This window comes from Pimephales promelas, chromosome 12 (assembly GCF_988280905.1).
Source record: "Pimephales promelas chromosome 12, fPimPro1.hap1.1, whole genome shotgun sequence".
In the NCBI taxonomy this organism is placed as follows: Eukaryota; Metazoa; Chordata; class Actinopteri; order Cypriniformes; family Leuciscidae; genus Pimephales; species Pimephales promelas.
In genome coordinates this window covers 31,434,428-31,450,683 of record NC_142780.1, presented here as the reverse complement: position 1 = coordinate 31,450,683, position 16,256 = coordinate 31,434,428, and the positions used below count along the sequence as shown (strand labels likewise).

The following is a 16,256-nucleotide window of genomic DNA, read 5'->3' as shown; positions in this document are numbered from 1 at the left end:
GAACAGTGTTTACATTCAAAATATAATGCACTCACATTTTCTGTGTTCTATTAGGGGGATCCATCCCCAATGAAGACCACATGGTACTGTCCACTGGACTTGGTAAGACTAGATTTTTTTGTAGTTGAAAGAATGAACATCCAATGAAGGTATAGTCTCTAGGGTTGGGAACCGAGAACCGGTTCTTTTCCAGAACCGGTTGTGTTTTTGAAAAAATACCGGAACCGTGCAAAATTCCTAAGTTTCGGTTCCGAAAACGGTTCTGATGCCGATGCGATATCATCATGTGGGCGAAGTGCTGGGAGTAGAAGACGCCGTCTTATTCCTAAATGACAAAAACTTCACCACTGAAGTTGCGATTTGCTCTCACACGCGCTGCATTTGTCACACACAGACACACGCACGGTGCGCGCGCCGACCGCCGAGTCACTCTCTAGCCTACATTCAAATCTGTTTGCGCTGAGAGAGAGAGCAGTTGTCGATATGAAACTGCTTTACAATCACACAGTCTCAATATTTATTTGTTTCACATATTCAAATGATTTCCGTTACAGAATTAGTGAGATTTGAGTAAACATTGACGGTAGTGGTCAAAACAGATGCAGTCCGTATATTTTTTGTGTTCAGAATTTACAAAATATATACAATGAGCGAGTGCATCATAATGGTTTTTTTTTTCAAACCGTGTTTTTGTCTCATCTTGAATCACTACGTAAAGCCTGTAATAAGCGTTAATACTCGGACTTCTTGTTTAGACTGTTGATCGCAGCTGCTGCGGAGTAGCCCAATGCCTGCGTGACTCGTCATGGACATAAACGGAGAGAAGTAGCTCCGGCAACAATGTTCTTCCGCAAGACGCATGCAGTTCTGTTTATTAACTGCTAGAGCGCCGATTTATCCAGTAATGAAATAAGTAAAGTCTTTATGAATCAATCATTCAAACCGTTTTAAAAAATAATCTGTTCTACACACATATGTGTGTTAAAGCATATTCTACTCCTTCTGAGAGGGTATTCTTCACTGTTGGAGATACAATAAAGGAGAGGTCTAAATTATTATAGAGAATGCAGAATTTTTTAATTTCCTTTATATATATATATATATATATATATATATATAATTTTTTTTTTTTTTTGCAAAGATTGCTTAATAATATTTTGAGTTTGTTTACATTACCAGTCTGTTAAACTAATTTGTCAAGTACTATAAGAAATAAACACAAAAAGGATTGTGGATTTTTCTCTTACTAATATTTTTAATTGAATGGGAACCGGAACCGGAATCGTTTGGCGGAACCGGAATCGGAACCGGAACCGGAAAATTTCTCACGATTCCCAACCCTAATAGTCTCAGCCTCAGCTAATTTTCCTAAGGACTGCCCACAGCATGTTCACTTTACCTTCTGATGTATATTGCACACAAAACATAAACATTCTTGAAAAATGGCGAGTAAAATATTTCATTTGAGCTACCGTTATAAAGTTTGGGGTCAGTAAGACTTGCAGCCTTAGTGCTCAATTCTGATTAATTGCTTTTTTTTAAACAAAAACATTGTTTTTTTTTAAAAAAAGTGGCCAATATCAGATTCAAGTGTGAACTGATCACAGACCCGCTGACCTGCATGCATAAGATAACAATAACAAGATGGGGTGCACCAAAGACAATTTATATAGAGACATGCCACTTCCTCAATCCTCAATACAACTATATAGGGAAACGTCAAAGATGGCGGTTGTATGCACATGCCCCGCCCCTCCCGCTGAAAAGCCAATCATCTGCTTTTAACAGAAACATTTAAGCCTATCGTCTGGTTCCACCGACGCATGCGCACAGTTGATGTCTGCGACAGTGGAGACGAGAATCCTTGCGCATGCGTAGTAAACGTATATTTTGTGGGGAAAAGGGCCGTATTCTGGGGCAAAGTCATCAAACTTTTTCAGCGATTTTTATCATATTTTACTGCTGTTTGTCCCGGTGACCAGTGAAAGTGCAGTTCTGACTCTCTGCCCATTCATTTAGATAGGAGCCTGGTCTTGTTAGTCCGAAATAGCTGCCCGGAGGCGTTTCCAAGATGGCGGCAGAGTGGCATGACTTGCCTAAAAGGACTTTGGTAGAACTCAGTTGGAATGCAGATATTTGTAAAAAAAATTAATTAATACATTTATTTAGCAAATGTGCATTAAATTAATCAAAAGTGACAGTAAAAAAATCTATTTAAAATGTTGTTCTTGTGAATGCTCTACTTATTGAAGAATCACGTCGGTTTCCACAAAATTATGAAGCAACACGACTGTTTTCAACATTAATAATGATAAGGAATGTTTCCTGAGCAGCAAATGACTTCTGAAAGGTCATGTGACACTGAAGACTGGAGTAATGTTGCTGAAAATCCAGCTTTGATCACAGGAATAAATTACATTTCAAAATATATTCAAATAGAAGACAGCTAATTTATATAAGAGTATAAGAAACGTCTTTCAAAAACATTTTAAAAAAATTACCCAAGCCCAAACGTCTGACTGGCAGTGGTATGTCTGTGCAATAATGATTATTTATTACTTACTGATTACAGTTAATTTTTTCCACACCTGGATATTAACATTTGGTATTACACAGTAACTTATTGCTGGTTAAAATGGCAAGCTTAAACAAAACAATTGTGAATGATCATCACTTTTCATGTCAGTGAAGTGGCAAAATAAACTGCCAACTAGAGCAGACTTTAATCAAAAGTTTGGCTATACAAGACAAATAATTCTTGCAAGGAGAAAACAGTAAGTTTGTATTGATATTACCCAGAGTAAGATCTTGTAATCTTGTACTGGAAGTCACTTTGGATAAAAATATCAGCAAAAATGACGGCTTACTTACTCTGATCTCTCCCTGGTTCAGTCCACTGTGTCTGAAATGAAGGAAGACGGTATCATCTACACTGTGGTGGTGAAACAAGGGCACGATTCCCCCAACGTCCCACGGGTGAGTCCCGTCTTCTTGAGTGAGGCTCAATTCTGTGAAGTTCTGTCCTGATTTCTTAACCCCTCTCTTTCCAGTCCACAGCGTCCCGTTCTCAGCACGTCAAAGCAGGGACAGAGGAAAAGCTGGTACTCCATCTCCTTCATTCCTTCTCCATGGGCGACTCCTCCTTCATCTCCATCTTCTTCTCCACCTATCGCACCTTCACTTCCACCCAGAGAGTGCTGGACATCCTGATTGACAGGTAAAGCACCTCTGTAGTTAGAGAAATAGTTATTGTCTTTCATATATCAAAAAACGGATGATACATTTGCAATGACAATTGGTGATATTACATTCAGCACCATACACAGTAAACATAAAATGAAGATCAGTTGTGTTATGCTTTCTTGTTGTGTATTGTCTTGCAGCATTAGTCATGTCTTGAATATATAGACTAAAATGCATGTTTGAGAAGGTTTAACTGAAAGAAACTTGCACTGGCATATCTTAAAATATGTTTTATCTCAAGATGCACACCCAAGGCCGTACACAGGGTTTTATAAATACCAAGGTCCCAAAAGTGATCTTGCTAGGAGGGTTCGGGAAAATTTCGATTTTCCTGATCTCGACATGTGCATTTTAAAGTGTTTGAAGGCCAAATAAAATGACAGTAGCTTTTAAAGCATGTCAGTGGGCAGTAGCATAAAGGATTTTGTTGTCTCAATGAATTTTACACACTACAATTTTTATGTGTATTGTTGACAATCACATATTCGAAACGGGAACGGCCTTAAATGAATAATTCAAGGATTATTTTGCATAGATGTTACATTTCAATCAAATGTGAATGCAATCCTTCTGTGTCCAGAGGCATCTGAGCAATTCGTTTGAGAATCAAAGTTTCAGTTTCAGCTCGCCTACTTTTTCTTTCCTAAATGAATCAATGTTTTTGAACTAATCTGATCATTTAATTGTTCAATTAATCACTCATGAAGACAGTCACTTGTTGGCACCTACTGGCAAGTTGAACAAACACAGATAGTAATGGCAATATATTTTAAATCCCGATGGGTCGCCCGATTGGCCACTTTGTGGCAAATTTCACGAGAGAATTGTTAATGGTCTTTTCTTTGTGCTTTCGCTAGTTAAATTCTAGTTAAAAATAGTTAAAAAGTTCAACAGAATAAATAAATCACAGACTATTGATTTGATAATATATAATTTTACTTTTCTGAAAATGGGGTTGTACAGTATCACACAATTTGCAATAATATAATAAAAATAATTATTATTATTTATACATTAACTCTTAATTTCCATATGAACTATTTTCTAGGTTGGGAAATCCTCCTGGTGAGAACAACAGCAACACTCGTCAAATGTTCAACAAGTATGTACCACTGAACACATCAAGCTAAACAGAAATGAATAATAGCCGGTAATGACTGTATTGCGATGGTAAAGTTACAGTAATTATGGGTATTTGCTGTGTTCAGGGCCGTGTGTACGGTGTTCAGCACGTGGCTGAGTGACTATCCTGAGGACTTCCGCTCTCTGAGCGATCCCTCCTGCCTGCAGCGGATCGGCCCCCTGCTTCCAGAAGACTCCTTAGGGGCCGACATCAGGGGCCGACTGCAGAGGATCAGCGAGGAGCTGAGAGAGAAAACACTGCTGTCTGGCTCACTCTCAGGTCAGGATTTTGGCTCTTTGACAAGCGTTTGTGACAGACAGTGCAGGTCATTGTGTCACTTGCAGCATCACAAGCTTGTCAGTCTCACTGTAAAACCACCTGTCACAAGAACATGGATTTTACACCTCATATTTTCATTTTGTTGGCAGGAATGTTTTACATTAAGAAGTTCTTGAGTTTTGAAATGAGGGGAAAATGCTAAATTTAAAAGTAAAAGCTTCTAGCTGATGTCAACAATGAGCTTTTTCTTAGTATGCAATTCTTGACTTAATTGGAATAATAATTTGAATGTCAAACAATAATTTTTATATTCAGTGTTCAAATGCTCACTGAAAACTTGGAAATCTTGGAATTTTTTAATTGTTTTTGAAAAGTGATGGAAATTAATACAATCCTAAATAGTCAGGGAAATTGCTTTAGTCAATTTCAATATAAAATTCTTCACTGGCTAGAAATTGTTGTATAAAATTATTTTTAGAAAAATTTATTCCTGTCCATAAAGGACAGCAAATGTCATGGAAATTCATTGGTCTGTACATTGAAGTGAATTTTGTAAGCTCATAAAACAGCTTGTAAGATTAATGTGTTCTCTTATGCCAACCAAGGCTGGATTTGTTTGATTAATAATATAGTAAAAACAGTAATACTTTGAAATATTATTACAATTTAAGATTTATATTCTAATATATTTTAAGACTTAAAGTCTGACGCAAAGCTGAATTTTCAGCATCAATTACTCCAGTCTTCAGAGTCAAATGATCCTTCAGAAATCATTTACCTAAGGAGTAACACTTTACTTAAATGGTATTCTGACATGACATCTTCATAATCATGACATGACACGTCATGAATATGAAGCTTTTATGTATGTTTATGACAAATGTCATTAAGTGTCATTCGCTCAATTATGACATTTTGAATGCAAATATGACATTGTTTGAGATGTCTTTTTCATGACAACTTGACATAAATGACAACTTGACATTACCAAGACAACATAAATGGTCTTAAATATGTCATAAACATGACATAGGAGATTAATGGTTAAACTTAAGAGACCACTTAGCTTTATAGATTAACATTACATTAAACTGTCAGGTAGTTGGTTTTGACATTGGCCGTCATGAGGCCATTATAACTGTGTCATGAATATTTTTCTTGACCTCAACTACAGTGGTACTAATTTAATTTGTCATTAAAATATTATAATAGCCTCATGACAACCGATGTCAAAAACCAATTCCCCATTTACAAGCACATTCGCCTCTTAGAAAGCATTCATGTTAACTCTGACAGACAGACACAGCAGTACCTATTGTCCACTTTGTCATATTCATTTCATACTGTATTGATCTTCTACAGATCCTACCAAAGGCGTGACATCTCCTCCTGATCCCTCGGAGTTTGATGCCACCAGCATCCTGGGGTTTCCATCCAGTGTGATCGCAGAACAGCTGACCAGGATTGAGACAGTGAGTGTGATCATACCACTCACAAACGTTACCTTTACATCTGTGGAAAAGACCAGTTATTAGTTTAATACTAGAAAGAAATATTTAAAGTAAAATGTTCCACAGCTTTTCCCACTTTTTGAGGGCATTGAACAACTTAGACCTGTCTGTAATATCCTTAAATTTAATCACAGGATCTATTTCTGAAGCTGGTGCCCTATCACTGTCTGGGGTCTCTATGGTCTCAGAGAGATAAGAAGGGCCAGGAAGGAGCGTGCTGGTCGGTCAGAGCCACTATCAAGCAGTTTAATCGCTTAACCAATGCCGTCACAGCCTCGTCCTTGTGGAACACGGGTCTGAAAAGCCAACAGAGAGCAAGACTGCTGGAGAAATGGATCAGTGTTGCAGAAGTAAGAGCAGTTTAACTGTAAACTCAGACACTGATGATGATGTCATCATCAGCCAGGATAAATGACTCACATGCGTGTGTGTTTGTTTCCCAAACAGGCCTGCAGAACCAGGAAAAACTTCTCCTCACTGTACGCCATTCTATCAGCACTGCAGAGTAACCCAATCCACAGACTGAGAAAGACCTGGCATGAGACGGACAGGTATGCGTTTACTTGTTGATGGATTAAAGGGATAATATTGAAGTCCACATTTATTGTGTGTGTGTGTGAATAACAGCTTGGCCCATAGATTTTCCACCCATATGGCAAAAATATTTTCTGATATGTTTGAAATACATTTTAAAATGTACAAAAAAAATTCATAAAATTATATATATATATACTCATCTAAATGATTATTAGAATGTCAGAAAGGGAAAGAAAAGTGATTTAAGCAATTTTGAGCGTGGCATGGTTGTTGGTGCCATATTGAGTATTTCACAATCTGCTCAGTTACTGGGATTTTTACGCACAACCATTTCTAGGGTTTAAAAAGAATGGTGTGAAAAGGGAAAAACATCTAGTATGCGGCAGTCCTGTGGGCGAAAATGCCTCGTTAATGCTAGAGAATGGGCCGACTGATTCAAGCTGATAGAAGAGCAACTTTGACTGAAATAACCACTCGTTACAACCGAGGGATGCAGCAAAGCATTTGTGAAGCCACAACACACACAACCTTGAGGCGGATGGGCTACAACAGCAGAAGACCCCACCGGGTACCACTCATCTCCACTACAAATAGAAAAAAGAGGCGACAATTTGCAAGAGCTCACCAAAATTGGACAGTTGAAGACTGGAAAAAATGTTTCCTGGTCTGATGAGTCTCGATTTCTGTTGAGACATTCAGATGGTAGAGTCAGAATTTGGCGTAAACAGAATGAGAACATGGATCCATCATGCCTTGTTACCACTGTGCAGGCTGGTGGTGGTGGTGTAATGGTGTGGGGGATGTTTTCTTGGCACACTTTAGACCCCTTAGTGCCAATTGGGCATCGTTTAAATGCCACGGCCTACCTGAGCATCGTTTCTGACCATGTCCATCCCTTTATGGCCACCATGTCCCCATCCTCTGATGGCTACTTCCAGCAGGATAATGCACCATGTCACAAAGCTCGAATCATTTCAAATTGGTTTCTTGAACATGACAATGAGTTCACTGTACTAAAATGGCCCCCACAGTCACCAGATCTCAACCCAATAGAGCATCTTTGAGATGTGGTAGAAGGAGAGCTTCGTAGCCCTGGATGTGCATCCCGCAAATCTCCATCAAAATTTTTACATTTTAGTTTTGCATGGTACATGAAAATGTTGCATTCTTTTTGACAATACCAGTACAGAATAACCTAAAGTCTGTTTCTCATACTGACAGAGAAGCTGTGAAGAGATATGAGGAACTATCTGATATCTTCTCAGAGAAAGACAACTACTCCCAGAGCCGCGAGCTACTCAAAGAGGTTAGTCACACAACGCCACAAAGCAGCCAATTCAAACAGCGTTTTCACTAATGTTATTAGAGAGCATGGCGATGCATTGATGGGAAAATATCAGGCCAATCGATGTTCTGTGCTTCATCGCCGTAGAGAACGGCATCAATTTAGCATGGCCTGAAGGGAGGAACTGATGACATGAAAAAAACAATTAATCACACAGATTCAGTGTGAGGTTGTCTTTCATGCACTGTTCCTGTTGTGTAATTCAACAACATGCCTGATTTAAATGCATCATACAGAGACATTTTGCAAACACAGGAACCGAACTGAATCAGTTTAATTTAATTATTTATGCCTCTGTAATAAAATGCACAACATTCATTTTCATTCTACAGGAGGGGACTTCCAAATTTGCAAACCATGACACTAAAATGAATAACAGGAGATTTACAGGGGTAAGCATTCACACAAACACACGCAGTTCCACTTTAGCATAATCAAATATACTTAAGTATATCTTTAGTTGGACCTCAGCACCATTTCTAGATGACTAAAGTGCATTAAGTACTAAATCAGTTGTACAATTGCAGGGTATTAATATTTAGTACGTAAGTATGTAAATGTATTTGTAGTATACTTAGCATAAAATAAATGTATTTCAAATACATTTTTGTAGATTTATTTTTCACTATGGTATTTTAACACAATCTCAATGTAATGTACTGTTTGTAATCTTTGATGTATACCGAAATAAATCCGATCCTGTATTTCTTTTGTAGTCGTGTGCTCAGGGAACTGTGCCATACCTGGGCATCTTCCTCAGAGATCTCACCATGCTGGACACTGCAGTCAAAGACAGATTGGAGGTGATGTATAGTTTTCAGTTCGCCATGAAACACAATTAACAGAAAAAGACAAAATACACAGTATTAGCAGCACATCCAGCTGTGAGGTATAAAAATAGCAGTGGTTTCACAATCTTTGTCAAAAATCATCTGATAGAATCGAGATGTGTAAAAACAAAACTAACAGTCCACTTTGCATAAGCCAAAGCAGGTTATAATGTGTGTGAAAATGTATTCTCTTGCAGAATGGCTTCATTAACTTTGATAAAAGACGAAGGGTGAGTTTATGGACATTATATACTTGATTATCAATCATTTGTGGTTTTAAAGAAGTTTTAAAAGGTGTTAACATCACATTCTCTTGGTTTTAGGAGTTTGAAGTTATTGCTCAAATTCGCCTCCTTCAGTCTTCGTGTAAAAACAGCATTTTCAGAACGGATGAGACGTTTGTTCAGTGGTATCACAGCGTACCCTCTCTACGAGAGGAGGAAAGGTCAGCGATACTTCTGTGACTCTATGCTGAACGTCTCAGATACACACTGTTTGGCTATATGATGTTGACCATGTGTGTTTATTTTTTAAATAGCTACAAGCTGTCCAATCAGATTGAAGTACCGGGCGAGCCGAGTCCTGGGCGTAGCTCGAACCCCACTGTGATCATCACACAGCATCCTGAGTAAGAACATCATGTTCAGTAAACAAATGTCCTGCATTAACAACCACACAGCATGTAGAGTCCAAAATTAGTTTTCCATTCAAAATCAAATCAAAATCGACCAAAGTGCTGTACAATTACAAGAAGATAAAATATTGGATTAAATGGTTTCATTTACTCAATATAAAAATGTGTGTATATATTAGGGCTGTCAAACGATTAATCACATCCAAAATAAAAGTCTGTGTTTACATAATTTACTGTATATGGGTGCACTGTGTATAATTATATATATATATATATATATATATATATATATATATATATATATATATATATCACGTGCTTGTATATATTTAAGAAATATTTTCATTTATATACTGTATATAGATTAGGGCTGTGCAAAAGTTAATTGCGATTAATCGCATCCAAAATAAAAGTCTGTTTTACATAATATATTTGAGTGTGTTGTATATAATTATTTTGTATATATAAATATCTATGCATGCATGTATATATTTAAGAATTATTTGCGCTTAAATTCTGTATATATATATAAATACATAATCTATATTCTATAAATATAAATATTTTATATAGGAATAACACATTTTCTTAAACATATACATACATGTGTGTGTATTTATATATACAAAATAATTATATACAGCACACACAAATATACTATGTAAACACAGACTTTTATTTTGGATGCGATTAATCGCAATTAACTTTTGCACAGCCCTAATATAGATGTATATATAATTTATATTATATATAAATATAAATATTTGATATATAAATAATATTTTTTCCCTAAATATACATGCATGTGTATGTATTCATATATATACAAAATAATTATACACAGTGCACCCACATATATTATGTAAACACAAACTTTTATTTTGGATGCACTTAATCGTTTGACAGCCCTTATATATATATGAAGAGTTCAGATGCAAAAGCCTCTAAATGCCATTTGAAATTTTCTTCTAAAATGATCATTTTTATCAAGCTTGTATATTTAAGTTCAGTAATTTCACTTAAATGGCAATGAATATTACCTATTAATTGTCATTAAGTGAAATTACTGAACTTAAATGTACAAGATTGATAAAAATGGTCATTTTAGAAGAAAATTTCAAATGGCATTTAGAGGCTTTTGCATCTGAACTCTTCATATATATATATATATATATATATATATATATATATAAATACATATATTCTAATAAAATAATAAAAAATATATTTATTTATTTATTTATTTTAAGATAATGCACCACAATACAGTATAGTTTGTTTGGACACACAGAAATTGCCAAATGTCTTTTTCTATACAATTTTCTATAAACAATTATATGTATGGTACAGGTAGCTGCATATTATTATTTGCATTGTTGTTTTTTCTCTGCTGAAAATATATTGGTCATTTTTAGAAAACACTACTATATTCTGTAGTATGATATGCATTTTTCTTATTTTGCTAAATAAAACCTGGGCTTTTTTTGGTTATAAAAAAAAAAAAAAATCATACCCATTCATGACAGTCTTCCTGTAGGCTATTCTGAGGATCAAGCTCAGTCCCTGACATGCACACACAGACATTTCTTTCATGAGCTCTTCAGCGCCGTGATGCTGCTCGAGTCGAACGAAATGAAGTTTTAGAGCAGGACAAAGACACACTTATAGTCTGCAGTTAGTGTGCGACTTCAAAGCTACTGCTGATTTTGAGTTTTGTATTTTCACTCGAGGTTACAGTCTATTCAGAAAGAATCAATGTCATAAGCAGCACATGGCAAAGAGCCTGCCGACAGAATACAGTTTGTGACAAGATCGCTCTTTTCTCCCGTTACAGTGCTCTCTCAGCCGTGGCAAATACAACAATGGATGCTGATGGCATATTTGACTTCCCGTCTCCTGTCAATCACCTGCTCTCTAAGCTTTGCAAGGTAAGGGCGAATAAAGAGATTTATTTTGATTACTTCACAGTAATGAGCCTTTAAAAGCCCGGCTTCCAAAGTGTTATCAGCAACTTTGAGATATTTATTATTTGAGAGCCCTCAGAGGCTCTTTATAGCATTTTAAATTTGCTTTTTGGAATTGATCCATGACAATCTTTTATTCTGTGCACTTTACATGAATGTTGTGATAATTCACACTATTAGACAAAAGGCTGGATACATTTGACGGAATTGGTGTTTCTCATGATCCAAATACAATTTAATTTTGAAGGCTTATGCTTAGCTTAAAAAAAAATCAGAACATTTTTATTTTATAATTGATGAGCTAACAAGCTTTCATTAGACTTTTATTCTATATTATTCAAAATGAGGAAATATTATTGATAAACAGTCTTTAGGCGTGTCTGACTGTTTGACTGGTAGTGTAAAAACGAATTATTTTTTAATATGGCTCTTTTTTATATCTCAAACTCACCTTTTGAGACCAATATTTTAGCTTTTGACCTACAAATAAAAATCATCATCATGAGCGCAGCTCCAAACCTGGAAATCTTTCTTCTGTGGAACAGAAAAACAGACATTTAACGAAATGTGTGAGCTTTAAGAATATGTTTAAGCACATGAAAAATGTTTTTATCCAAAAAAATGTTCAAATTGAATAGATAGTGAAACTAAAGTGCTTCTCCTCATGCGTAAAAATGAAAACAACGGTGCAGTGTTTAAAGATTATTTCCGATGACTGACATCACAGGATTAATCGGTATTTTGGAGCCGACGTGTGCATGATCTCTTAACGGTAAAAAAGCTAGATTGCCTTTGCTTGTGTGAACAGCATATTTGTGTATTTGCCGCTAAAGTCGTTCTGGTAATTTTATGAAAATGAATGAAAATCAGACATTTGTGGGCTATTTTGATTTAAAATTGTTCCTAATTTTGTTTTGGAGGGCTCCTATAATAGGTTTACAACAACAAAAGAAAAAAAAACATTTATTCTGATGAATGGATTTTGATGAAACATTTATTTTCATGAGCAAATTATGATGTAATTTTTATTTTTAGGTGAACTATTCCGAAGAATATTGTCATAATTTGTTTTAACTCTATTTCAGCATGTGAAATCCCCATCTGTTTCCTGTCTGGATGTTGATTCGTCACCACCGACCAACGATGCCACGCCCTCTGTCCTGACCACACCCACTACAGCTGTCAAATCACATCGGCGGTCTGTCTCCTGTGGCAACAACCCCACCAATAACAAAACAGAGGCGGGGCCTGAGATCAGAATCGTCAGAATACGGATGGATTTACATGACGGCAACTTGTATAGAAGCATTCTGGTAATCTAACAAACTAAAGTCAAATGAAAGTGAGAAAAAAAAATGAATTCTGAAGTGTTCCCACACTTTTGGGCTTTGAAACTGCTGTATTTCACAGCAGCAGTCCAGTGTTACATCAGACCGACTTTTGCATTTCATGTCAGCTCCTGTTTAATATGGATGCTGTCGCTCTTTGTTCTAAATGTATACTTTCTTTTCTGTGCTGCCTCAGGTCACTAGTAATGATAAAACACCCACTATAATCAGTTCTGCATTAGAGAAGCACAACCAGAATGCCCAAGAAGCCTCTAAATACGAGCTGATCCAACTGCTGCCGGAGGGGAAAGGTCAGGTCACATTTTTTTAAATATCATACGGTGGTGTTTATTTTGGATGTGTTGATCACATCCTAAATTGAGAAAACATTATTGTGGGCATAATGATTTGACATAGTGAATTATGATTTAAAAAAAAAAAACAGATGGCTGTCAATCAAATAAAATATTTAAATAAATGATTAATTAATATACACCATTGCTCAAAAGTTCAGGGTCAGTACATTTTTTACAAAAATGTAATACTTTTATTCAACAAGGACACATTGAATTGATCAAATGTGAACGTAAAGACATTTATAATTTGTCACAAATGCAGTTTCAACATAAATATAACTATTTTCAACTGTGATAATAATGAGAATTGTTTTTGAGCAGCAAATCAGATTGATTTCTGAAGTCACTGTTCAGGGACCAGGGTAATGTGAAAAATGTTATTTTCAATTGTAATAAATTTGATCAATTTGATCAAATAAATGCAGCCTCTGTGAGCATGACTTCTTTTTTTTTTTTTTTTTTACTTTATTTTTTAATCTAACTGACCCCAAATTTTTGAATGGTGGTGTATATATATTTATTTTATATTATTTAATCCAAATTATTTTAACCAATTATATTGAAAAAATTTAACATTAACAAAATTATTTAAACTGATTAGGCGAAATATATCATTTACTCTATTTATGGTTGTATGAGTATTTCTTTTCTTCCTCCACAGAGCTAATAATACCTCCGACAGGAAATGTCTTCTATGCCATGTCTTCAGCTAGCGTGGACTTCCTGTTAAGGAGAAGAGGAGGAAACACACCGACAGGGTCTCCGTCTCTTGGCAACGAAACCAGCGCAACCTTCCCACGAATCAAAGCCAAGGGCAGAAGACTTGTCCGGACACTATTTTAACAGAAAAACAGGATATTCATGTCCAAGTACTTTCAAAAGAAAAGACACAAAATATTTCATTCAGCGCTCTGTGACGTAACTGTGTAATTTTGACTCAAAAATAATTTTCTTAAGCCCTAATTTACTAATTTGAGAGAAAGCATGGTTGAAATGGCTCTAAAAAATTAGTTACTGCTAAAGATTGCACTATTCTTGCATTTCATAAATCCATAATGAATTTCAAGACAGAATCATGTACCTGTTGCTGATGCCAGCATCCCCTGTCTACCTCTAAAGCTCGTTACAGTAAAGAAAATCCATTATTAATGAACTGAGAGAGCAGATAAAAGATCCCAACATATAAAATTAACACTTACAGAAGGTACTTACACCTATCTAAATATTTCAAACCCTGAGCTGTTCTGTGTGGGCAAAAAGCTACTGAAAAACACCCACTTACCTGAGGATGAGTCGCAAAAAAAAAAAAAAAACACTGCCACTCTCGAATGGCCTCACCAAGTATGCAAACTGATCGTTGCTTACTGTGTGCTTTCTCTTTAAATATTCAAACAGAATTCATTATGGGCATGTTAATAGAGTGCCGAAGTGATGATGTCACTTTGTAGGACAACTCGGAAGCTAGCGGCGCATGGGTTCCCTCGATCGAAAAGCTATGCATTTTCCCCATAGACTTTTGGAAAATCGCAAAAAAAAAGATCTGTGTTTACCTTACACGTTTTGTCTATCAAGACAATCTTTACAAGTTAATCCAAAATTAATCCAAAAAGTTAATCCAAGTTTTTTAAAAACATAAGCAGACACAATAAAGTTTAAAAAAAACACCTTATTTCAGGTCATTTAGCAAAAACCCGTTCAAAAATCCCATAGACTTTAGAGCGAGGGAACCGGGAGTGCTAAAATGCTAACTCTCTTCCGCGTTTTGGCCTACAGAGTGACGTCGTAACTTTGGCACTCTATATCGAGGCTCTGTTCTAAAACCTAGTAAAAAGCTTGTGTAACATTCTTAACACAACACCGGTTTCAACTAAAAACGCAAAAGTTTTGGGGTGTGAAAACGTTTTCAAAAAGCGAATTTGTTTAAACGATACCGTTATCGTCTCCATGTAAACTACAAAAACGGTGACATCATGCGTATGCATATTCATCTATAGACCCGTAGTGTTTCTTTACAAAGTGACATCGCCAACTACTGGCCTGGAGCAATATTTGACATTTAAGTCGTGTTCGCGGATCCATTTGAACGGGGGATGTTTTGATAACGTTGCCGTCTCCAAATTGTGCGAAGGAAATTTTTTTACGTTTCAGTACATCAGTGTCGTGTAAACGCACGCTTAGAAGGCGGCATAATCACATTTCGAAACTGGCTTTGCACCTATAATGCCTTGAATTGCTGCCTATGTAGGCAGCTCACTAAGTTTTGGGACAGAGCCAAACGAGTGTTGAACTGCAGGTCTCCAGTTCTGGCTGTTCTACGAAACCAAATCGATTCTTTAAAAAAAGAAAGAAAATGCAACAAAGCTGTGCCTGTGATGTTATTTTTGTACCGATAAATGTATAACGCTACGATCATCAAGAATAGAAAAAACACTGTTGTTTGCACCCTGATGAACCTTGCGCTCTCCGACTCGTGTGCTGTTGACGTCTCTGTGGGAACGGAGGCATGCGAGAGCTCGCAGTAAGGAAGAGGGGTCTCCCTTTATTTTCAGCCTCTGGTTATGTTTGGAATAGCATACTACCATACTTACTAGTACATTTCTGTATGCCTACTACATTTGCCAGAATGTGCTGTATATGAAAGAGTTGTTATGTTACAAGATGATAAGTGGATGCTGAATTATACATAGTACAATGTGATGATGACAGCAATGTAGCAAGCTTATCCAGGTAAAATGGCAACCGTTCCAAATACTCTTTCGACAAAATAGTGGGAAGTATACAGCGAGTAAGTGGTAAGCTAGTATTCCTTTCCAATCATAGCCTTTGTTGTTGGCCACTTGTTTGTTAAGTGCCTTATTATCAGGTGCTCTTGTGTGAATGTTGTTCCGGTGTGTTACGCAGTGAAAAGCATGTTGCAGCTTCTGTCCTGTACCGTCAGATCTGTATTCTGACACGTTTATGCACTACATACCTCCTATTCTTGTAATAAACTTTAATTTTGATACAACTGACAGCTTTCAGACCTGATTCATGCGTTCAAAATGTCATTACGTTTGTATGTGACAACCAATTATACAATAGATGTCGCATCTTTCAGCAACACATT

General features: G+C 36.3%; 1 protein-coding gene across 3 annotated transcripts in view; it reads left to right on the top strand.

The window, feature by feature from the left end:
* The window catches only part of rgl2 (ral guanine nucleotide dissociation stimulator-like 2), a 26,252-nt gene extending 10,095 nt beyond the window's left edge, over window positions 1–16,157 (top strand). For 2 of the 3 annotated variants that reach the window (XM_039684810.2, XM_039684813.2), the window contains exons 2-19: window positions 55–102; window positions 2,893–2,976; window positions 3,051–3,217; window positions 4,292–4,345; window positions 4,452–4,645; window positions 6,008–6,117; window positions 6,291–6,506; window positions 6,604–6,707; window positions 7,915–7,999; window positions 8,371–8,430; window positions 8,755–8,841; window positions 9,066–9,098; window positions 9,192–9,313; window positions 9,407–9,496; window positions 11,337–11,430; window positions 12,552–12,779; window positions 12,991–13,105; window positions 13,812–16,157. In XM_039684810.2, the coding sequence (XP_039540744.2) occupies window positions 55–102; window positions 2,893–2,976; window positions 3,051–3,217; window positions 4,292–4,345; window positions 4,452–4,645; window positions 6,008–6,117; window positions 6,291–6,506; window positions 6,604–6,707; window positions 7,915–7,999; window positions 8,371–8,430; window positions 8,755–8,841; window positions 9,066–9,098; window positions 9,192–9,313; window positions 9,407–9,496; window positions 11,337–11,430; window positions 12,552–12,779; window positions 12,991–13,105; window positions 13,812–13,993 (2,073 nt within the window). In that variant the 3' untranslated portion in view covers window positions 13,994–16,157. The remainder of the gene's footprint in view (window positions 1–54; window positions 103–2,892; window positions 2,977–3,050; window positions 3,218–4,291; window positions 4,346–4,451; window positions 4,646–6,007; window positions 6,118–6,290; window positions 6,507–6,603; window positions 6,708–7,914; window positions 8,000–8,370; window positions 8,431–8,754; window positions 8,842–9,065; window positions 9,099–9,191; window positions 9,314–9,406; window positions 9,497–11,336; window positions 11,431–12,551; window positions 12,780–12,990; window positions 13,106–13,811) is intronic. The other variant, XM_039684812.2, reaches the window with a different exon arrangement.
* Window positions 16,158–16,256: the final 99 nt, after the last annotated feature.